This window comes from Mobula hypostoma, chromosome 1 (genome assembly GCF_963921235.1).
Source record: "Mobula hypostoma chromosome 1, sMobHyp1.1, whole genome shotgun sequence".
In the NCBI taxonomy this organism is placed as follows: domain Eukaryota; kingdom Metazoa; phylum Chordata; class Chondrichthyes; order Myliobatiformes; family Myliobatidae; genus Mobula; species Mobula hypostoma.
The window spans coordinates 245,823,452-245,847,855 of record NC_086097.1 but is presented as its reverse complement, the minus strand read 5'-3'; the positions used below and the strand labels follow the sequence as shown (position 1 = coordinate 245,847,855).

The following is a 24,404-nucleotide window of genomic DNA, read 5'->3' as shown; positions in this document are numbered from 1 at the left end:
CTGCTGTTTCTTCCCACTTTCCAAAGACATGCAGGTTAAAAGGTTAATTGGTAAAATGGGGGTAATTGTGTGGCGTGGGCTCGTTGGGCTGGAATGGCCTGTTATTAGACCATAAGACAAAGGAGCAGAAATTGGCCATTCGGCCCATCGAGTCTGCGCCGCCATTTTATCATGAGCTGATCCATTCTCCCATTTAGTCCCACTCCCCCGCCTTCTCACCATAACCTTTGATGCCCTGGCTACTCAGATACCTATCAATCTCTGCCTTAAATACACCCAATGACTTGACCTCCACCGCCGCCCGTGGCAACAAATTCCATAGATTCACCACCCTTCGGCTAAAAAAAATTTCTTCGCATCTCTGTTCTGAAAGGGTGCCCTTCAATCCTTAAGTCATGCCCTCTCGTACTAGACTCTCCCATCATGGGAAACAACTTTGCCACATCCACTCTGTCCATGCCTTTCAACATTCGAAATGTTTCTATGTTATTGTATTGTATCTCTAAATAAAAAAAGAAACAAACAAATGAATAACAATTTGGCATGGACTAGATGGGCTGAAGTGCTTGTTTCTGCGTTCTATGACTCAGAATTCTGCACTCATAATTAAATTTTAAAATAAACGTTAAAACATTTTGTCAGGCAGAAACAACACAATAATTCCAGCATCTACTGTAAGGGGCGAATGTGGTGGTGGTATGAGGTTGGCAGCATTCATGATCTGAGGTGATATTTACTGGGGAGGAGGACACAAAGGGAATTGATTTGAAGATCAGAACAACAGGCGAGCGAGACCACATGCAGCCACGGTCTCTTTCCTTAATCTTTTTTCTCTCAGACTTGCGGGACTCACAGGGAAAAGGCGCCATTGAGGACTGTGATTTAGAAAACCTCTGACTTAAGTGAAAGAGCATCACCTTGGAAACTTCCATTTATCAGAGGCATTTAAATTCCATTGGTGAGAGGATGGAATCCTCGCCACAAACTAAAGTTCTTTCTGAGTCTGCAAGCATTCAAACAAAATACAGCAATTGCAATACGAGTTTGAATATCTTAACACACTTAACTCAAATATTCTGTTTGGAAACAAATATTAGGCCAGCAAAGCTTTACTATTTAGAGTCATGGGTCTAGAGCACTACAGCACAGAACAGGCCCTTCAGCCCATCTAGTCAATGTTGAATTGTTATTCTGCCTTCTCCAATCAACCTGCACCGGGACCATACCCCTCCCCTCCATGTACCTATCCAAATTTCTGTTAAGTGTTCCAATCAAACCCATGTCCACCACTTCCACTGGCATTTCATTCCACATTCACACCTCACTCTGTGAAGGAAGTTTCCACTCAGCTTCCTCAAAAATATTTCACCTTTCACCGTTAATAACCTACAATCTCTAGTTTAAGTTCACCAGCACTCTACACCAACTACAAAGTACATGGTAATGAGAGAACTTACAAATGGCTTCCTCATAGGTGGAATGCTTTACCTGTACAACTGTATTTTTCAAAGTAACACCTTATAACTCTTCTTCCAGTCACCTAGATTAGCAATTGCACAATTATAAGTGGCAAGGTAACCTGACAAGTTTTAATAAACTTGAAAACCTGGAGTAAAAATCTACAGATGTGCTGAGAAGGAAACCATCGCATCTGTAGATATGAACTTCCCACTATTCAGGACATTTACAAAGACAGGTGCGTAAAAAGGGCCCGAAGGATCATTGGGAACCCAAGTCATCCCAACCACAAACTGTTCCAGCTGCTACCATCCAGGAAATGGTACTGCAGCATAAAAGCCAACGAACTCCGAGACAGCTTCTTCCACCAGGCCATCAGACTGATTAATTCATGCTGACACAACTGTACTTATATGTTATATTAACTGTCCTGTTGAACATACTATTTATTATAAATTACTATAAGTTGCACATTGCACATTTAGACACAGGCATAACATAAAGATTTTTACTCCTAATGTATAGGAAGGATGTAAGTAATAAAGTCAATTCAACTTAACAACAGCGGGACCAACAGAGGGACCAAACAAGCCAGACAGTCAAACTGGCAGGTGATAGGTGAGACCAGGTGAGGGTGAAGGTGGGTGGCTGGGGGAGGGGAAAGAGTACAGACTGGCAGGTGATAGGTGAGACCAGGTGAGGGTGAAGGTGGGTGGCTGGGGGAGGGGGGGATGAAGAGAGAATCTGGGATGTGGTAGGTGGGAAAGGTGAAGGGCTGAAGAAGGAATCTGATAGAGGACAGTGGACCATGGGAGAAAGTGAAAGAGGAGGGGAAATAGAGGGAGGTGATGGGAAGGTGAGGAGAAGTGGGAAGACAGGAATGGAAAAAGAGAGATGGGTGAAGGGAGGGAAATTACCAGAAGTTAAGAGAATCTGATGATCTTGCCATCAGGTTGGGAGATGTCCAGTCTGTTTAATGATGTGCGTCTGTTCATGAGGGACTGAGTCAGAAACAATTCAAAAACTCACTGAGCTGTGTCGCTGTCTGGAATTATGCAGCCATTTACTTTGCTGTTCCAGATTATAATTTGGTAAGTCACTACAGACTCTAACAAATTTCTACAGGTGTACCGTGGAGAGCATTTCGATTGGTTGCCTCACAGCAAATAACTGAGGTGCCAGTTCACAGGATGGGAATCAGCTGAAGATGGTCATAAGCTCATCCAGCTCCATCATGGACGCAACCCTCCGCACCATCAAGGGCATCTTCAAGAGGTGGTGGCTCAAGGAGGTAGTATCCAACACCCAGGACATGTCCTCTCCTCATTACTACCATTAGGGAGGAGGGACAGGAGCCTGAAGAGACACACTCACATTTTAGAAACAGCTTCTTCCCCTCTGCCATCAGAATTCTGGACAGACAATGAACTCATGAACACAACCTCACTACTTTGTTGTCTTTCTGCATTACTTACATAGAAACATAGAAACATAGAAAATAGGTGCAGGAGTAGGCCATTCGGCCCTTCGAGCCTGCACCGCCATTTATTATGATCATGGCTGATAACTAGAATACAAAAGTAAGGATGTAATGCTGGGGCTTTATAAGGCACTGCTGGTCTTCCATACAACCTTGCCCAGGCCTGTGCCCTGGAAACCTTCCAAGGCGCAAATCCATGGTCTCATGAGGCTAACGGATGCCCATATAAGGCACTGGTGAGGCCTCACTTGGAGTATTGTGTGCAGTTCTGGGCCCCTTATCTAAAAAAGGATGTGCTGACATTAGCGAGGCTTCAAAGGAGATTCATAAAAATGATTCCGGGAATCTCCTGTTAGGAAACGAGTTAGCACAAGTGACGGAAGTCTGTGTAGGGGAGCACTTTGGTTCCAGTGATCATAACACCATTAGTTTCAACTTGATCATGGACAAGGATAGATCTGGTCCTAGGGTTGAGGTTCTTAACTGGAAGGAGGCCAAATTTGAAGAAATGAGAAAGGATCTAAAAAGCGTGTATTGGGACAGGTTGTTCTCTGGCAAGGATGTGATCGGTAGGTGGGAAGCCTTCAAAGGAGAAATTTTGAGAGTGTATGTTCCTGTCAGGATTAAAGGCAAATTGAATAGGAATAAGGAACCTTGGTTCTCAAGGGATATTGCAACTCTGATAAAGAAGAAGAGGGAGTTGTATGACATGTATAGGAAGCAGGGAGTAAATAAGGTGCTTGAGGAGTATAAGAAGTGCAAGAAAATACTTAAGAAAGAAATCAGGAGTGCTAAAAGAAGACATGAGGTTGCCTTGGCAGTCAAAGTGAAGGATAATCCAAAGATCTTTTACAGGTATATTAAGAGCAAAAGGATTGTAAGGGATAAAATTGGTCCTCTTGAAGATCAGAGTGGTCGCCTATGTGCGGAACCAAAGGAAATGGGGGAGATCTTAAATAGGTTTTTTGCGTCTGTATTTACTAAGAAAACTGGCATGAAGTCTATGGAATTAGGGGAAACAAGTAGTGAGATCATGGAAACTGTACAGATCGAAAAGGAAGAGGTCCTTGCTGTCTTGAGGAAAATTAAAGTGGATAAATCCCCGGGACCTGACAGGGTGTTCCCTCGGACCTTGAAGGAGACTAGTGTTGAAGTTGCAGGGGCCCTGGCAGAATTATTTAAAATGTCGCTGTCTACTGGTGAGGTGCCGGAGGATTGGAGAGTGGCTCATGTTGTTCTGTTGTTTAAAAAAGGATCGAAAAGTAATCCGGGAAATTATAGGCCGGTAAATTTAACATTGGTAGTAGGTAAGTTATTGGAGGGAGTACTAAGAGACAGAATCTACAAGCATTTGGATAGACAGGGACTTATTAGGGAGAGTCAACATGGCTTTGTGCGTGGCAGGTCATGTTTGACCAATCTATTGGTGTTTTTCGAGGAGGTTACCAGGAAAGTGGATGAAGGGAAGGCAGTGGATATTGTCTACATGGACTTCAGTAAGGCCTTTGACAAGGTCCCGCATGGGAGGTTAGTTAGGAAAATTCAGTCACTAGGTATACATGGAGAGGTGGTAAATTGGATCAGGCATTGGCTCAACGGAAGAAGCCAAAGAGTGGTAGTAGAGAATTGCTTCTCTGAGTGGAGGCCTGTGACTAGTGGTGTGCCACAGGGATCAGTGCTGGGTGCATTGTTATTTGTCATCTATATCAATGATCTGGATGATAATGTGGTAAATTGGATCAGCAAATTTGCTGATGGTACAAAGATTGGAAGTGTAGTAGACAGCAAGGAAGGTTTTCAGAGCCTACAGAGGGACTTGGACCAGCTGGAAAAATGGGCTGAAAAATGGCAGATGGAGTTTAATACAGACAAGTGTGAGGTATTGCACGTCGGAAGGACAAACCAAGGTAGAACATACAGGGTTAATGGTAAGGCACTGAGGAGTGCAGTGGAACAGAGGGATCTGGGAATACAGATACAAAATTCCCTAAAAGCGGCGTCACAGGTAGATAGGGTCGTAAAGAGAGCTTTTGGTACATTGGCCTTTATTAATCGAAGTATTGAGTATAAGAGCTGGAATGTTATGATGAGGTTGTATAAGGCATTGGTGAGGCCGAATCTGGAGTATTATGTTCAGTTTTGGTCACCAAATTACAGGAAGGATATAAATAAGGTTGAAAGAGTGCAGAGAAGGTTTACAAGGTTGTTGCCGGGACTTGAGAAACTCAGTTACAGAGAAGGGTTGAATAGGTTAGGACTTTATTCTCTGGAGCGTAGAAGAATGAGGGGAGATTTGAAAGAAGTATATAAAATTATGACAGGTATAGATAGAGTGAATGCAAGCAGGTTTTTTCCACTGAGGCAAGGGGAGAAAAAAACCAGAGGACATGGGTTAAGGGTGAGGGGGGAAAAATTTAAAGGGAACATTAGGGGGGGCTTCTTCACACAGAGAGTGGTGGGAGTATGGAATGAGCTGCCAGACGAGGTGGTAAATGCGGGTTCTTTTTTAACATTTAAGAATGAATTGGACAGATACATGGATGGGAGGTGGATGGAGGGATATGGTCCGCGTGCAGGTCAGTGGGCCTAGGCAGAAAATAGTTCGGCACAGCCAAGAAGGGCCAAAAGGCCTGTTTCTGTGCTGTAGTTTCTATGGTTCTAATGAATTCTGGGTTTATCATATGTGGAGTGTTTGATGGCTCTGGGCCTGTACTGCTTAGAATTTAGAAGAATGGAAGGCGGGGGCAGGGAGAATCTTAAAATCCATCGGATGTTGAAAGGGCTTGAGAGACTGGACGTGGAGAGGATCTTCCTATGGTGGGGGAGTCTAGGATCAGAGGGCACAGCCTCAGAATAGAGGGGTGTCCAGTTAGAATGGAGATGAGGAGGAATTTCTTTAGCCAAGAGGGTGGTGAATCTGTGGAATTCAATGGACAATAGACAATAGGTGCGGGAGTAGGCCATTCGGCCCTTCGAGCCAGCACTGCCATTCGCTGTAATCATGGCTGATCATCCACAATCAGTATCCAGTTCCTGCCTTATCCCCATAACCTTTGATTCCGCTATCTTTAAGAGCTCTATCCATCTCTTTCTTGAAAGCATGCAGAGACTTGGCCTCCACAGCCTTCTGGACCGTGCAGAAGTCTTAGGCACATTATATATATATGTTGACAAATACAGTAATGTGAACAGATTTTAGGCACCCTTGCTATATATAATATAGCAAGGGTGCCTAAAACCTGTTCACATTACTGTATTTGTCAACATGGAGCGGAGAGAGAGTTTGTAAATCTGGCGGGAGCAAAAGATGTTGGGAATGGTGAAGATGGAGCGCCGCGAGAGGAGAGTGGGACAAATGGCAGAGAAGGAGAGCTGGAGTTGGGGGTGGCACGGGTGTAGGCACACCCAGCCCTAAGACATAAGGCAAGGGCATATGGTTCCAAACAATTATTTTATTGATCATTACAGAATGTCTCTTTCGTGAATTTGTTGCTATGGAGGCCAAGTCATTGAGTGTATTTAAGCTGGAGGTTGATAAGTTGGAGCATGAAGTTACAGGGAGACGACAGGAGAATGGGGTTGAGAGGGATAATGAATCAGCCATGATCAAGTGGTGGAGCAGACTTGATGGGCTGAATCGCTCCAATGTCTTATGGTCTGATTTAGTTCTTATTGAAACTTATAGTAATTTTTGTGTATTGCACTGTAATCACTGCCACAAAACCACAAATTTCACGACACATGTCGGTAATAAAAAACCTGATTGTGATTGTGGTTGTGAGCCCAGGGACTGGGTTTTCTTTACACTGTAATTGCTAACATTTAAAAATTGCCAAAAATACAACATGTCATTGATATAAGTTCTGTCTGCGGACCTCATGAGTTCTGAGGCACTTGGTGTCATATTCTGACATTCTTTTATCATTGTTCATTTTAGATTTTAAAATAATAAGATATGAAATTCAAATCAAATCTGTAATTATTTCCCAGACGCTTCCCTTTTCAAGAAAACAATGTCTTCCTCTCCCTGCCTCGAGCTGTTTTAATTTGAAACTTAATTAAACACCCCGTGATTATAGTCAGATATGCCATTTATCTCTGCACGTATAAGAAATAATTCAGTGCAGTGTCTTCAGAAACATTTGGGCAGCACGGTAGCGTAGTAGTTAGAGCAACGCTTTACAGCACCAGTGACCCAGGTTCAATTCCCGCCACTGCCTATAAGGAGATGGTACTTTCTCCCCGTGATTGCGTGTGATTCCTCCGCACGCTCTGGTTTGCTCCCATGTTCCAGAGATGTATGGTAAGTACGTTTATTGGTCACAAGGGTGTAAGAGGGCGGTGGGGTGTTGTTGGGCCGTAGGGGCTTGTTATCTTGCTGTATCTCTAAATAAGGGTGGTGAGGTGGAGATACATCTCTATCAAAGGAGGTGTAGGCACTCCTTCCCTCCGCTACCCTGCAGGTCACCCTTGGGCAAGGTGACCACCCGAACAGGGTTACGTGAAGCCACGGGAACAGGTGGTGGATGGTCGTATGAGCAGCTGGTGCATATCACAAGTCCTGGTTAGGTGACCACTGACGCCAGGCAGACAATCTTTGAAGAGGATTGATAATGGCTGGGATCGCCCATCTTGTAAAGACATTGCCCAGGAGAAGGCAATGGCAAACCACATTTGCAGAAAAATTTGCCAAGAACTGTGATGGTCATGGAAAGACCAATGATCATCTACATCATACGATACGGCACATAATGAACGAACAATCTCTAAATAAATTTAGGGGCATAATTTTAAGGTGATTAGAGGAAAGTATATGGGGAGACGTTTTTTTGCGTGGAAAACCCTGCCGGGGTGGTGGTAGAGACAGATACATTGGGGGCATTTAAGAAACTTTTATACAGGCACATGAATGATAGTAAATTGGAAGGCTCTGTTGGAGGGATGAGTTAGATTAACCATAAGACATATTAACAGAATTAGACCATTTGGCCCATCGAGTCTGCTCTGCCATTCCGTTTTTTATTATCCCCCTCAACCCTATTCTCTTGACTTGTCCCCATAACCTTTGATGACCCTACTAATCAAGAAACTATCAAGCTCCACCTCAAATGACTTGGCCTCCACAGCCATCTATGGCAATGAATTCCAAAGATTCACCAGCTTCTAGCTAAGAAAAAACCCCTTTACATCTCTGTTCTAAATGGATGTCCCTCTATTTGGAGGTTGTGCCCTGTGATCCTAGACTCACCCACTTCACGAAGTATCTTCTTCACATCCACTGTATTTAGTTCTTTCAATATTCAGTTTCACTGCAATTCCTCCTCATTCTTCTAAGCTCCAGAGTACCGGTCCAGTGTCTCAAATGCTCCTCATACATTAACCCTTTTATCCCCAGAATAATTCTTATGAAGCTCCCCTAGACTCCCTCCAATGCCAGCAGATCGTTTTCTTTGATAAGGGCCTTGATCTTCAGGTAAGTTAAAAGTTCGGCACAACGCCCAGGAGCCTAACTGTGCTGTTTACATTCTATGCTCTAAAGTAAATATATTTATTGCAAACCGTTGAGTTTTTTCCTTACCATTTCCTGGAAGGGGAGGCAATGTGATGTTTTTGGTAGCTGGCACAGCGTTGACTCTGGGAAGGAATCCATTGACTTGTTTCAACCTCTCCATCTTTAGCTGCTCCATCCACCTGGTCCCTGTCAAATTCCTTCGGGCCTGCAGGCCCAATGCTGTGGTTGCTGTGGATACTGTAGAGTCCATGATTGGTGCCTCATCAGTGGCACTGAGATCTCCCACACTGCCTCCGCTATTCAGATTAAGCTCGATCCCACTGTTGGAGTGGGCGCTGAAGGGGGACGGTTCACTGCTGCACGAAGACTGACCACCAGGGCTTGGCTGAGATGTCTGTGGAGGGGCAGGGAAAGAAGCCATTGAGTTCCCTGAACTTACACGCACAAGTGAGTTCAATTAGATCATAAAACCATCACAACATTAAACGTTAGAGTGAAATTATATATTGGACAACTTCACCCACCACCACACTTAATTGGTCACTGAACGCAACATGGACTCACGTTCACGGGCTTTACAACTTAATGATTGTTTGTTTGATTTAATTATTCATCTACCAATTTATTCATTTATCTATCTATCTGTACATCTATCTATCAATCTATCATCTATTTATCTGTCTATCTATCTATCCATCCATCTATCATCTGTCTATCTATCTATTATCTGTCTATCTACCTATCATCTATTTATCTGTCTATCTGTCCATCCATCATCCATCTATCATCTCTCTGTCTATCTATCATCTGTCTATCTACCTATCATCTATTTATCTGTCTATCTATCCATCCAACTATCACCTATCTATCATCTCTCTATCTGCCTATCATTTGTCTATCTACCTATCATCTATTTATCTGTCTATCTATCTATCTATCATCTGTCTATCTACCTATCATCTATTTATCTGTCTATCTATCTATCCATCCATCTATCATCTATCTATCATCCTCTCTATCTATCTATCATCTGTCTATCTACCTATCATCTATTTATCTGTCTATCTATCTATCCATCCATCTATCATCTATCTATCATCCTCTCTATCTATCTATCATCTGTCTATCTACCTATCATCTATTTATCTGTCTATCTATCCATCCATCTATCATCTCTCTATCTGCCTATCATCTGTCTATCTACCTATCATCTATTTATCTGTCTATCTATCCATCCATCTATCATCTCTCTATCTGTCTATCTATCTATCATCTGTCTATCTACCTATCATCTATCTATTTATCTGTCGGCCAATCTATCATCTGTCTATCATCTATCTATTTATCTATCTGTAAATCTGTCTATTTATTTATTCATTCATTAATTTATTTATTGTTTTTTGTATTTGCACGGCTTGCCGGCTTTTACACATTGGCTATTAGTCTTGGTAGTTTTATATTGATTTACTGTACTTCTTTGTTCTACCGTGAATGCCTGGAAGAAAATGAATCTCCAGGTTCTGCTTGGTGACACATATGTACTTTGATAATAAATTTACTTTCAACTTTTTGAACTTTGAAATCCTGCTGTTAACAAGTTCTGCTGATCTATAAACAGGAACAGTGTGAACTCTCTCTTTGATGGTTTGAGGGTTTTGTACAATCTGAAAGAAATCACAAAATCACGATACCTGCCACAACTGGATGGCTGTAAGTCTGACACACAGAAAGTTGCCAGAAAAAGCCCGTCCACCCTACTCGTGAACTCGTGTCCCACTCCCATCGGGGAGGAGGCTATGTAGCGCACATGCCTGGACCAGTAGACCCAAAAACAGTTACTTCCCCCAACTCATCAGGTTGATCAACACCTCCACCCCATAACCCACCCTTCCATACACCCACCACCACTACATCCACACCACATAGTGTCACTTTATGTACATACAATCAGTCTGTAGATACAACAGTTACTTGTTCATTGTGTTTTGTAGAATTGCTTTTATATTTACAGAACTGTGCAAAATTCTTGGGGCACGTATATAGCGAGGGCACCTAAATGTTTTGCACAGTACTGTGGTAATTTTATATATTGGGCTGAACTGCTGCCACAGAAATGAATTTCATGGCATACGTGAGTGATGATAAACCTGATTCTGATATGGGTCTCTATTGTGGACTGAGAGTGGGAAGGGGGCAGGGAGAGGGGAATCATGGCTGGGAAATGGGGTAGGGAGTGGGGAGGGAGCAGAGATCACCAAAGAGACATTCTGTAATGATCAATAAACCTATTGTTTGTAATCAAATGACCTTGCCTGGTGTCTCAGGGCTGTGTGTGTCTGCACTCGGCCAACCCCTGCCCCGTCTCTCCTTCTCTGCCAAATTTTCCACAACCCTCCTGCAGCACTCCACCCTTGTCATTCCCAAAATTCTTTGCTCTCTCCAGATTTACATATATGTTCCCTGCTCCACGACGACAAATACAGTACTGTGCAAAAGTCTTCGACAACCGAACTATATATATGCGCCTAAGAATTTTGCAGAGTACTGCAGATTTAGTGTGCTTTACTCCATGTCCAAACTTTAATCTCTAACTTTATTTTTTATTTAATTCTTTGTTCTTTATAATTGTTGAATTTTTTTTATTACATGTCCATCAAAAAACCACAGCAAATTCTTAATACGTGTAAGTGTACACGGTGAATAAAGTTGAGCTTTGAAATGAAATTTTAAAAATTCCATAAATGCATAGCTGGGTAATTTAAAGTCATAACAAAACCAAATTGGTCAGTTAGTGGGAGAAGGGTTCAGACATTAAAATCTCACCTTATTACCCACTGTCCTTAGGAAGACAGAACAAGAAAGCACCAGACAGTAATGTCAGCAAGTTAGTGAAAACAAGAAAGAGAACAATTACTTTCTGTTAGTAGCACTTACATATAGGACAGAGTTAATCAAAATAACTGATCAGTAAATGTCAATCAAGAAAAACAAAAAATCTCAAACAAATAAAAAATTGACAGAAATCCTTTAGAACATGTTAATAATCTGCAGAATGCATTATATTTCAGACTCATGTTAAATATTAATAATGCCTGCTCTGAGTTTATTCCAAACCATTTCTGAAAGGCTAGTGATCTACACATCACTGAATTCTTTACAGAGAGGGTCATGAGGACCAGGAATAAGCTGCCAGAGGAATTGTTTGAGATGGGTACAACTGTAGCATCTAAGGGGCATTTGGATAGGTACATGGAGGGATACGGGCTGAATACAGGCAACTGGGACTAGCAAGGAAAATGCAGTGGGCAGCACGAAGCAGATGGGCTGAAGGGCCTGATTCCATGCTGTGACTCTATGAAGGAATCTTTGCCCTATTGTTAATTGTTCCCAGACAGGATCTCTGTCAAACTTGATCTTTCCGATACCAAATACATATTTTTAGATCCCTTTGGCTTCTAAGGACTATTCCTAAATCTCATCCCTCCCTATGTGACTTTGGAATTTCCCTGTGACCATGGCAACCTCTCTGTCAGTGGGACTTTTCAGTACACAGTGGGACAGCATGGTAGGGTAGCAGTTAGCATCACACAGAGAGTGGTGGGTGCATGCAATGCCCTACCAGAGGCGATGACACATTAGGGGCATTTAAGAGTCTTTTAGATGGGCACTTAGATGATAGAAAAGTGGAGGGTTTCACCAGAGGGAAGGGCTTGATTGATCATAAGTGTAGGTTAATTGGACGGCACAACATTGTGGGCTGAAGGGCCTGTACCGTGGTGTAATGTTCCATGTTCTAATTTATTTATAAAGGATCTGGGCTGAATTCCACTGCTGTCTGTACGGAGTTTCTACGTTCTCCCCATGACCCTGTAGGTTTCCTCTGGGTGCTCCAGTTTCCTCCTACGTTTCAAAGCTGTAAGAGTTAGGTGGTTAATTGGTCACATGGATGTAATTAGGCAGGATGGCCTGTTCCAACATTTCCTCTCATTTTTTTTACAGCTGTGTGGACTAACCATTGCTCTGAGCAGGAAACTTTTACACGGCCTGAAATCTGCACGGCATTTTAAATGCTTTTTTTTGTAGATGGCACTGGCGTTCAATGGGCCAGAGGTTTATTAACACTAAGCTACCGACTTCCAATCTGTATTTATTGATACAATTTGTAACTTGAAACACTAAAATGTTTCAAAGTAAAAGTTGTGGTATGTTTATTATTTAGAAAATTTATGGATTATATTCATCAATACTTCAGGTGTGTGGCCAAGTGGTTAGGGCGTTGGGCTCACGATCTGAAGGTCGTGGGTTCAAGTCTCGGCCGAGGCAGCGTGTTATGTCTTTGAGCAAGGCGCTTACCGACACACTGCTCCAGTCCACCCAGCTGAAAATGGGTACCGGCAAATGCTGGGGGTTAACCTCATGATAGACTGGTGTCCTATCCGGGGGGGGGGGGGGGGAAGTCTCGTACTCTCAGTTACTTCAGGCCACAGAAACCAGCATAAGCACCGGCCTGATGGGCCACAAGGCTCGGGACAGACTTTAAAAAACTTTGAAAATTTCACAATTACGTTAGTATAAATTTCAAAATTATATTCACATAATTTCAAAATGATACTAAGATTATATAAAAGAAAGTTCTAGCTGTGTGGCAACAAAGGCTATGTGCGCGGGAGTACTTTAGTTACTGCGCAGCTGTGTACCCGCGCAGCTTAGAAGGAACAGGCACTTGCGAAGATTAGAGGGAACACAGCTGAGAGGGAGCAGGGCCAGTTACTGTGCAGTGTCTCTAAATAAGGTTGCGGACTCCTCGTGAGGATAGATGCTTTTTGCACTGGAAGTAAGCAACAGAGGTTTATTCGATCCTGCGACTACAGGTCTAATGTAATTGAAATTGGTTTTGGTTTATTATTGGAGCAAGTGTGGGGAGGGTTGCAGCGGCCTCTGTGCTGTACTTTACTATGACTCTGTGAATCTAAGCGGGCAAATAAGCTGGAAGGAAATTGCGTCATACTTGGCGTAACAAGTGACGCTTCTGATTTTGAAAATAATGTGCATATACCATTGGTTTCTCTTTCTTGATGGCCTTAACCTGTAGACATTCTTCCCGCTTTGAGGTAGCGTTGTTCAATTCGGCCTGCTGCTGTCCGGGCGACTTGGACTGCGAGTTGTTGGCTGGGTCCCGGGGTGCCGGGGGCCTCGGGTGGATATCTCCGCGCTGTTTTTTCGTGATGTGAGCCTCGGGTCCATGAACTGTTTTGACATGTTTTCGGAGGGAACTAGGGTCGGTGTAACGCTTTGTGCAGCCGGGAATCTTGCAAACGTAAGGTTTCTGTAAAACATCAAAACGCAATGAAAGAGGATTAGAACAATTGCTTACAACAAATTGACAGACAGAAAAGGAATATTGTGTATTTCTTTTTAAGTTTGGACTGGTCAGTCTGATTTTAACCTTTTTTGTCTGAAGTTTCATTTGATTGAACCACAACAGCAGGAGATACCCAGTTGATCCAATTTGTGTGCAACTGTTGGTTCTCCGAGAATAGCAAACGCCTTAGAAGAGCTAAAGTCTTAGGCACCCTAGCTATATACATGTGCCTAAGACTTTTGAAAAGTACTGTACAGTGAAATGTGTCATCTATGCCAAATCAAATCAGTGAGGATTGTGCTGGGTAGCCCACAACTTACTAACCCAAGGTGAGCTCTATCTATAAATCAAACATAGAACATGTTTGAATGGTGAAAAAAGACTAAAGGGGCCAATTGGCATATTCTTATGTCTTATGGTCTGTTGATCAGTGGTTGTCTTGTACACACTGATAACAACTGCTACTTCTCTCAGGCATGTTAATGTGGAAGCTGTTTGTCCACTGAAAATAGTAGCTGTAGAATGGAGAAAGAAAAAAGTAAACTATCTTTATAAAACATTAAAGAAACTAATTACTGTACAGTACTCAATGCATACAAGCATGCAGACATGGTCAAGAGGTTCATTTGTTGTTCGGATCAAACACTGGAATGGGGACAAATGTGATCTAAGTGACTTCAACTGTGGAAGGATTGCTGGTGCCAGAAGGGGTGGTTTGAGTATCTCAGAAAGTGTTGATCTCCTGGGATTTCCATGTATAACAGTCTCTAGAGTTTACAGGGAATGTTGCAGTAAGTGGGGGGGGGGTCAGTTCTGTGGGCAAAAACTCTTTGTGAATAAGAGAGGTCAGAGGAGAATTGCTAGACTGGCTTAAGCTGACAAGAAGGGGACAGTATCTGAAATAACCACTCATTACAACAGTGGTGCAGAGTACAGCATCTCTGAATGTGCAATGTGTCAAACTTTGAAATGGATGGGCTACAGCAGCAAAAGACCATGAACATACACCCAGTGGCCACTTTATTAGGTACCAGACAAAGTGACTGACCTCCAAGTTCATATGTCACCGTAAGATTCATTTTCTTGCAATATAGAATCAATGATAGAAGCAAGAGCTGTACGAGTGCCAGAAAGCAACTCACCTCATTGGAGTGAGTTCTGTTCTGATGCTTTGCCCGGTCTGATGCGTTGGAGAATGCTTTATTGCAGCCCTCATGCTCACAGACGTACGGCTTTTCTCCCGTGTGAGACCGCAGGTGCGTTTTCAAGTTTTCTAGTCTGGAGTAGGCCTTTGCACAGCCCTCAAACTGTACAAAACAGATTTACTGCATACTACTGCAATCCCTCAGCTCTTATAATGTCACTTAAGGCATATGCAAATAAACATAATCATAAATAATGCAATAAATCATCGAATTGTGAACTGTCTTCCATCAGCTACACCATGAAGAAATACAATAAGAATACCCCACCCATCTTGTATCATCAGCAAGTGTGGCAGCAAAGCCATCAATTCCGTCATCCAGATCACTGACAATATCACGTGAAAAGAAGTGGTCCCAACACTGACCTCTGTGGGTCACCTCTAGTCACCAGGAGTCAACCAAAAAAGCCGCCCCTTATTCCCACTCTTTGCCTCCTGCCAGTCAGCCAATCTTCTACTCATTCTAGTACCTTGCCTGTAATACCATGGGATCTTTTTTGCTTATGATATTTATTTATTTGTTAGAGATACGTCATGGAACACACCCTTCTGAATGAACCGTATGGCCCAGCAACCCACTGATTTAATCACAGCACAATTTGCAAAGATCAATTAACCCACTGACCCAGTACATCTTTGGACTGTGGGGGGAAACCAGAGCACCCAGAGGAAATCTGCAAGGCCATGGAGGGAACGTACAAACTCCTTCAAGATGGCATAAAGACAATCAGAATCTTTTCCTCAGGGTAGGAATACCAAACACCAAACGGTGAGCTGTCAGGGATTCTTTTTGGACGGTGCGACATGAAGGGCAAAGACAGTAATGAGAGCTTGGAGTGGGTTACCAAGCAGTTTGGACGAGTTTAAAAGGCTTTTAGATAGACATATGAATATGAAGGGACTGGAGGGATGTTTCTGAAACACAGGAAGAGGACATCTTGTACAAATTGCAGGAAGAGGACATCTTGTACAAATTGCCATCGAGATCACCTCATCATCTTGAGCCCAATAGTTTGTTCAGTGCTGTACTGTTGCATGTTCTTGAGGGGTAGCCTGTATGTTTGAAAGTAATATTTTGTTGAGGTAATCTCACCAATTTAGGGAGGGGTATGGAGAGTTTTGGTCCAAGTCGTCAATGGGAGGGCAACAGTTGGCACAGAGTAGATGGGCTGAGTGGCCTGTTTCCGTGCTCTCATGCTATCATTCTAACTTCCTGTGGCGTTTACTGGAAAATCTCTCTCTCATATGTAGATTCCTTCAGAAACCAATGCAGTACTTGCCACAAAGAAGTCAATTGGGGCAATTGGAATTTCAGCTCGAGCCAGAACATACAAGTAAAGGCACGTGGAAAACTTTAGTGAAAGATCCAGCTATAATATTTCACTGAATAACGTGCCACGTTTCCTTGGAGTATAAAAGTTAACGAAGTCCATGCCAATGCCGAGATTCAAAAATCCCCACTGTGAGGAATGGTATCTGTTTGCCAGCATTTACTCCAGTCAGGGAAGAGGTACAGAAGCCTGAAGACACACTCAACATGTCAGCAACTGCTTCCTCCCCTCCACCGTCAGATTTCTGAACAGTCGATGAAGCCACGAACAACGCCTTGTGGTCAGAATCTGGTTTAATATCACTGGAATAGATCGTGAACTTTGTTGTTTCACAGCAACAGGACCTTGCAATACATAATAAAAAACTATAAATTACAATAAGAAATATGTATAAAAAATTAAATTAAGTAAGTAGTGCAAAAAAAGAAGGAAAAGAAATAGTGAGATAGAGTTCATAGCTTCATTGTCCATTCAGAAATCTGACGGCGGAGGGGAAGAAGCTGTTCTTAAACTATAGAGTGAGTGTCTTCTGGCTCCTGTACCTCCTCCCTGATGGTATCAACGAGAACAGGGCATGTCCTGGGTGATGAGGGTCCTTAATGATTGGTGCCACCTTTTTGAGGCATCGCTTTCTGAAGGTGTCCTCGATGCTGGGGAGGATGGTGCCCATGATGGAGCTGGCCGAGTTTACAACTTTCAGCAACTTTTTCCGATCCTGTGCCACGGCCCCTCCGTACCAGATAGTGATGTAACCAGTCAGATGGCTGTCCATGGTATAACTGTAGAAACTTGCGAGGGTCTTTGGTGACATACCAAGTCTCCCCGAACTCCTAACGAAATATAGGCGCTGTCATGCCTTCATTGTCATTGCATTGATATGTCGTGCCCAGGATAGACCTTCAGAGATGGTGACCCCAGGAACTTGTAACTGCTCACCCTGATCAATCTGATCTCTCAGTGAGGACTGATGTGTGACCCTCAACTCCCCTTCCTGAAGTCCACAACCAATTCCTTCAATTTGCATATTTACTTATTTAGTCATTTTTATGTATTGCACTGTACTGCTCGCACAAAATAACAAAATTCAGTGATAATAAATCTGCTTTTTTATTTACTCTATCTAGTCCAGGTGCACTGCTGATCATTATTCTTTTCAGTTTTTCACACTTGATAGAAATATAGTGCTTTCCTGTTAATTGGGCCATTGGATAATTGGGTCAGTCGCTTATTTGGGACTGCTCTTAAAGAACAAAAACAAATTGAGAAAATAGCTGGGATTCCTTTTGTTTATTTTGGACACTATGTCGCTTAATTGGGGCTAGAAACTGTTTCCAAATATTTTCTAACTCGTGTCAGTCATGTGGCCATTAGACACTACACAACACTTAGAGCAAACAGTTTTTAAATAGCATCAGTTGCATGTGTTTGTATTCAAAAAAAGTCATTTTTGTCACTGATAGTTGGTGAGAAATAAGCAGTAAGACAACTCCAAACTGTTTTGCTCACTGCAGTTTCAAGCATTCAGGCTTGCAGATGCCAGAACGGCTGGGAGTGAAAATGAAACGATTTCACGACTTCTGCAAGTTAGGATCCAGGAAGAATTTGAAGGTAACGACAATCATTTTGAATGAAGGTTTGGAGGAAGCTACTGTTGAAAGCCCTGTTTGAAGGCAGCCTGCTATCTGTATTTGGCAAATGCGTTGATTTTGTTTATTTACAGTCAATCAAAAAAACACAGCAATGAGCACTGGATGAGTTCCTCTGTTGATAAACTATTAGAAACTAATACTGTACATAGTTTTATAGTACTGTAGTAGTATTGGTAGAGTTCTAATTTGTTCTGTATTTCATTTAAAAACATTTTGTAACTCAGTTAAATGGTAGCTTGATTTTTTGATACCTTTTTAACTATTCCCATGAAACTTTGGCTAATTGGGGCAGCCACTTAATTGGGCCATAATGCACTGATCCTGATGTGTCCCAATTAACTGGAATCCACTGTGTAGTATATCTGTACTTCATAGAAAATCTTTCTCAGGTTGATGAAGGTACAGAAGTAAATGTTCATGGGTTTATGAACCATTTATAAATCCTAAGATGGGAGAACGTACAGGCAGCGGCTGGAATAGAACCCACCTCGTCTGTACTGTAAAGCATTGTGCCAACCACTACGCGACTATGGAGTTTCAGGATATTGACATACGAGTGGTGAAAAAATGGTGATGGCTATCCAAGTGTGAGGTGGGGTGACCTTGGGGACAAGGACCTTCGATCTTCTGAATGGCGAAGGTTGAGATTTTGGAGCATTCTGTCAAAGAAGACTTGGGTAAGTTGCTATCCTGTTAAAGTGCACTGGTCTCGACTTTTGGCTAGTAGCCACCTGACAGAACTCATCCCAAACCAAACAGAAGAAGCATGTAAAACATTACTAGTTATTCCTGGAACAAGTCAAGGAGAAAAATAAACTGCTTTGATTTGCTAACCGTGAAACACCATCTTTAAGAATAAAGCAGTGAAAATACACTGAGGTGAAGATCAAAGATTCTGCAGATGCCAGAAACCTAGATTAACACACACAAAATGCTGGAGGAACTCAGCATGTCGGGCAGCATCTATGGAGGGGAATGAACGATCTGACTTGTTGGTAGAACAAGTGACATCTGGTAAACAACAACTCAATAAAGAGACTCACAGTGCACTTGTGTGGCTTCTCCCCAGTATGTCGCCTCATATGGACCACAAGCATGTACTGGGCTTTGAATGGCTTCTGTTCCCGAGAGCAGTCCTGCCAGCGACACACAAACTCCTTCTTCTCGCCGTGGATGTGGTCATTATTGATGTGCTGATTGAGGGAATCAAAAGGCAAATTGTCAGTGGACATCTTGTTACCACTTAGAGTCACAGAGCACTACAACACAAAACAGTCCCTTTGGCCCATCTAGTCCATGCCAAACTGTTATTGTTCCTAGTCTCACTGACCCGTATCTAGAGATATAGAGTAAATGAACACAACAGCACAGAAACAGGCCCTTTGGCCCTTCTGGTCTTATTCTGCCTAGTTCCATTGACCTGCACCTGGGTCATAGCCTTCTGTACCCCTCCCATCCATGTACCTATCTAAACACTTTCAAATGTCGAAATCGAACCTGCATCCACCGCTTCCATAGCAGATCATTCCACAGTCTGCATGAAGAAGATCCTCCTTGGGTTCGACTTAAATATTTCACCTTTCACCCTTAACCTATGACCTCAAGTTCTAGTTGCACCCAACCTTACTTGCTTCCTCAGACATCTTGACACACTCCCTACAGTGTGGCCTGCAAATATCAATGTTTATGAAGCGTATTCTGCTTGCTTTTCCTATTTCAACGTTGTGAAATCTCTAACTCCTGAATGATTTATTTTAGTGCAAATATTTGCCCTCTGGGTTTCTTCTGTCAGTCTGTGGTAACTTTCAAGTTTAAGTTTAATTTTCATTTAACCATGCAAATATACAGCCAAACGAAACAGTGTTACTCTGGGGCCAAGATGCAAATCACAGACCCTACAGTCGCACATAGCACATATAAGATATCAAGTAATCATACAGTCACACACACACACACACACACACACACATATATATATATATATATAAAACCCAATTCCCTGAGAGACATATCCTGTAAATTGACAGTGCACGAGTGTTATTAGCAAGGATAAGCAGTTCTCAGCAAACAACTTTGGGTGATATGCAGTAGAACTGGCATCAATGATCATTTGCACCTTTTTCCAACATCGACACCGAAGCCTTTATAAACGTACCCCTTCATTGTTTTCCAACTGTTGCAAGTAATCAACCCGTCTTAAAATATATCCATAATATTAAGCAATTTTACTGACGTATGAAAATATCACTCAGGGCCTGTACTTACTGGAGTTTAGAAGAATGAAGGGAGATCTCATTGAAACCTATTGGACGTTTAAAGATCTAAATAGAGTGGGTGCTTCCTATAGTGGGGGAGGCCCAGGCAACACAGAACATAGCAGGGTTTCCCACCCATTTTTATCGCATGGACCAATACCATTAAGCCTGTGGTCTATGGATCCCAGGTTGGGAACTGCTGGAATTTCAGAATGTCTCTTTAGAACAGAGATGAGGAGTTATCTGTGGAGGCCAAGTCATTTGGAGTAACAATTATTTAATTTTCCTTCACAAATGTGTAGTGGAAATGACGTTAAACAATTTTGAATCTTGAATATTGTACAATCTTTGTACAACAAATTTTCCTAGTCTCAGAATAAATATGGCAAAATTCATTCATTGCATTTGAAGTACTGGAGTATAAAGTAGTGGCCACTTTATTAGGGACAGGAATGGACCCCAGTGTGATCTTCTGCTGCTGTAGCCCACCTACTTCAAGATGCAATGTGCCGAGCCTTCAGGAATGTTCTTCTGCACACCACTGTTGTAACGTGTGCTTATCTGAGTTACTGTTGCCTTCCTAACAGCTTAAACCAGTCTGGCCATTCTCCTCTGACCTCCCTCACTGGATGTTTTTCTTTAAGTTTCTTGCACCATTCTCTGTAAACTCTAGGGACTATCGCGGTGAAAATCCCAGGAGATCAGCAAGTTCTGGGGCACTCAAACCACTCCATCTGGCAGCAACAGTCAAAGTCACCTAGATCACATTTCATCCCCATTCTGATGTCTGGTCTGAATAACAACTGAACCTCTTGACCATGTCTGCATGCTCTTATGCATTGAGTTGCTGCCACATGATTGGCTAATTAGATATTTGCATTAATGAGCAGGAGTACAGGTGTACCTAATAAAGTGGCCGCTGCGTGTATGTCCCTTATACTACCTTGAGATTCATTTTCCTGCCGACATTTACAAGAAAAATAAAGATATACAATAGAATTTATGAAAAACTACACATAAACAAAGATTGGCAAGCAAACAATATGCAAAAGAAGACAACAAGCGCATTCTAAGAACACAAAACCAAGAATGTGTGTTCTAAAGAGTGCTCTAAAGAGTGCTTGTAGTTTGTGCAGAGTTGTGGTGAGTGAAGTTTAGTCTATTGGAAGTGAAAATATAAAAAAAACATAGATGAAAAACTCAAACAACAGGAATTCTGCAGACGCTGGAAAATCAAGCAACACACATAAAAATTGCTGGTGAACGCAGCAGGCCAAGCAGCATCTGTAGGAAGAGGTACAGTCGATGTTTCAGGCCAAGACCCTTCATCAGGACTAACTGAAGGAAGAGTTAAGTAAGAGATTTGAAAGTTGGAGGGGGAGGGGGAGATCCAAAATGATAGGAGAAGACAGGAGGGGGAGGGATGAAGCCAAGAGCTGGACAGGTGATTGGCAAAAGGGATACGAGAGGATCATGGGACAGGAGGTCCAGGAAGAAAGACGGGGGCGGGGGGAGGAACCCAGAGGATGGGAAAGGGGTATAGTCAGAGGGACAGAGGGAGAAAAAGGAGAGTGAGAGAAAGAATGTGTGTATAAAAATAAGTAACAGATGGGGTACGAGGGGGAGGTGGGGCATTAGCGGAAGTTAGAGAAGTCGATGTTCATGCCATCAGGTTGGAGGCGACCCAGACGGAATATAAGGTGTTGTTCCTCCAACCTGAGTGTGGCTTCATCTTAACAGTAGAGGAGGCCGTGGATAGACATGTCAGAATGGGAATGGGATGTGGAATTAAAATGTGTGGCCACTGGGAGATCCTGCTTTCTCTGGCGGACAGAGCGTAGGTGTTCAGCAAAGCGGTCTCCCAGTCTGCGTCGGGTATAGCCTCCAACCTGATGGCATGGACATCGACTTCTCTAATTTCCGCTAATGCCCCACCTCCCCCTCGTACCCCATCTGTTACTTATTTTTATACACACATTCTTTCTCTCACTCTCCTTTTTCTCCCTCTGTCCCTCTGAATATACCCCTTGCCCATCCTCTGGGTTCCCCCACCCCTTGTCTTTCTTCCCGGACCTCCTGTCCCATGATCCTCTTGTATCCCTTTTGCCAATCACCTGTCCAGCTCTTGGCTCCATCCCTCCCTCTCCTGTCTTCCTCTATCATTTTGGATCTCCCCCTCCCCCTCCCACTTTCAAATCCCTTACTCATTCTTCCTTCAGTTAGTCCTGACGAAGGGTCTCGGCCTGAAACGTCGACTGCACCTCTTCCAAGAGATGCTGCCTGGCCTGCTGCGTTCACCAGCAACTTTTATGTGTGTTGAAAGATGAAAAACTGTCTGGATGTCATTCACGCTGTTTTGATTATTTCTAATATGCATTGATTGCTTTAGTGCAGAGCTCCTTAACCCCTTTTTGATGCCATGGACCCCTTTGGCAATCTGGTAAAGCCTATGGACCCCTTCTCACAATATATTTAAGTGTAAAATAAAATGGAATATGGTTATCAAAATATTTTTTTAAACAAATTTGAATATATTGTAATATATGTGCTTCTTTAATAATGCATTAAATAACAGGAATATACATTTAAAATATAGGCAAGTTAAAATTAAACTTTATTTCTTAAAGGCATATCACTTGTTGCTTAGCCTGAATAACACTACTGTGGTTTGCTGCCTACATTCATAATTGAAGGAAATGTTAAATTTAATTTAGAGGTTAATGAAAATAAAGATGTAAATGTTTTCTCATCCAAGTTCATGGACCCCTTGGAATCTATCCATGAATCCCTAAGGGGTCTGTGGACCAAAGGTTAAAAACCCCTGCTTTCGTGGTTTTACAACATTACAATAAACTGGAAGTACCTGCAGTACCAGAGCTGTACCAGAAGAGGGCGGATTAGCTTCACTTTTGTAAATTCAAGCTGATTGGTCTGGACTGTGCCTATTTTCCCAACAGCCCTGCATGGTATTTTCCTACATAACAAGCAGAACTCCTGTGTGCAAATCCCAAATTAATTGGCCATTATTGATTAAAAGGTGTATGGTGTGCTGGCCTTCATTAGTCAGGGGACTGAGTTCAAGAGCCGCAAGGTAATAGACCACATTTGGAATATTATGCTCAGTTCTGGTCACCTCATTATAGGAAGCATGTGGAAGTTTTAGAGAGGGTGCAGAGGAGACGATGCCTGGATTAGAGAGCATGTCTTATGGTTGAGCTTTTCTCTTTGGAGCAAAGGAGGATGAGAGGAGATTTGATAGAGGTGTGTAAGATTTTTAATTTTTTTAAATTCAACGATACAGTATGGTAACAGGCCTTTCTGGCCCGACTAACCCGTGCAGCCCAGCTACATCCATGTGACCAATTAACCCACAAACCCGTACGTCTCTGGACTGTGGGAGGACACTGGAGCACCCGGAGGAAACCCATGCAGTCATGGGGAGAATGTACAAACGCAGCAGGGGGAATTAAGGCCCGTTCACTAGCACTGTGGCGAAGTAGGGCCTTGCTATTACAGCCCAATGTCTGAACAGAGTGATCGGAAATTAGGTCGTGCGCCAGGTTCGACCTGGTGATGAATCATAAGGTAAGATCTGAGGCCCCTTCATTTGCTTGTGGGTTGTAGGGTTCTGGGCAAGAAAGAAAAATAAATAACACACATCAAAGTTGCTGGTGAACGCAGCAGGCCAGGCAGCATCTCTAGGAAGAGGTACAGAGGACGTTTTGGGCCGAGACCCTTCGTCAGGATGTAGCTCTTCCTAGAGATGCTGCCTGGCCTGCTGCGTTCACCAGCAACTTTGATGTGTGTTGCTTGAATTTCCATCGTCTGCAGATTTCCTTGTGTTCACAAAGAAAATTAAATTTCACCTTCAATTGTCACTACAACTTTCACGACTTCTGTCAGTGAAAATATCCAATTCTATCACATTTTGACAATGAAAATGCCATGATACTTACAACACCTGTAACGACAAGTATCCAATTTAATATAAAACATTTAGTCTAGCTTGAAATCATATCTTGAATAATATTTAATCATTTGAATCTTTAATTATGATTTTGAAATCGTTTTAACACAGCTAGTACAGAACATGGAGCATCACAGCACAGTACAGACCCTTCAGCCCACAATGTTGTGTCAACCTTCAAATCTA

The 24,404-nt window shown here is 42.6% G+C and overlaps 1 protein-coding gene and 1 long non-coding RNA gene across 2 annotated transcripts in view; one reads left to right on the top strand and one right to left on the bottom strand.

The window, feature by feature from the left end:
• Window positions 1-24,404, bottom strand: part of LOC134356082 (transcriptional activator GLI3-like) — a 471,736-nt gene that overhangs the window by 6,550 nt on the left and 440,782 nt on the right. Inside the window, exons 11-14 of the mRNA XM_063066656.1 lie at window positions 19,040-19,189; window positions 14,955-15,119; window positions 13,507-13,776; window positions 8,517-8,844 (exon numbers count right to left, since the gene is read on the bottom strand). Coding sequence (XP_062922726.1) covers window positions 8,517-8,844; window positions 13,507-13,776; window positions 14,955-15,119; window positions 19,040-19,189 — 913 coding nt within the window. The remainder of the gene's footprint in view (window positions 1-8,516; window positions 8,845-13,506; window positions 13,777-14,954; window positions 15,120-19,039; window positions 19,190-24,404) is intronic.
• LOC134356093 (uncharacterized) overlaps window positions 1-24,404 on the top strand; it is a 150,297-nt gene that overhangs the window by 46,420 nt on the left and 79,473 nt on the right. The gene's annotated exons all lie outside the window — the stretch shown is intronic.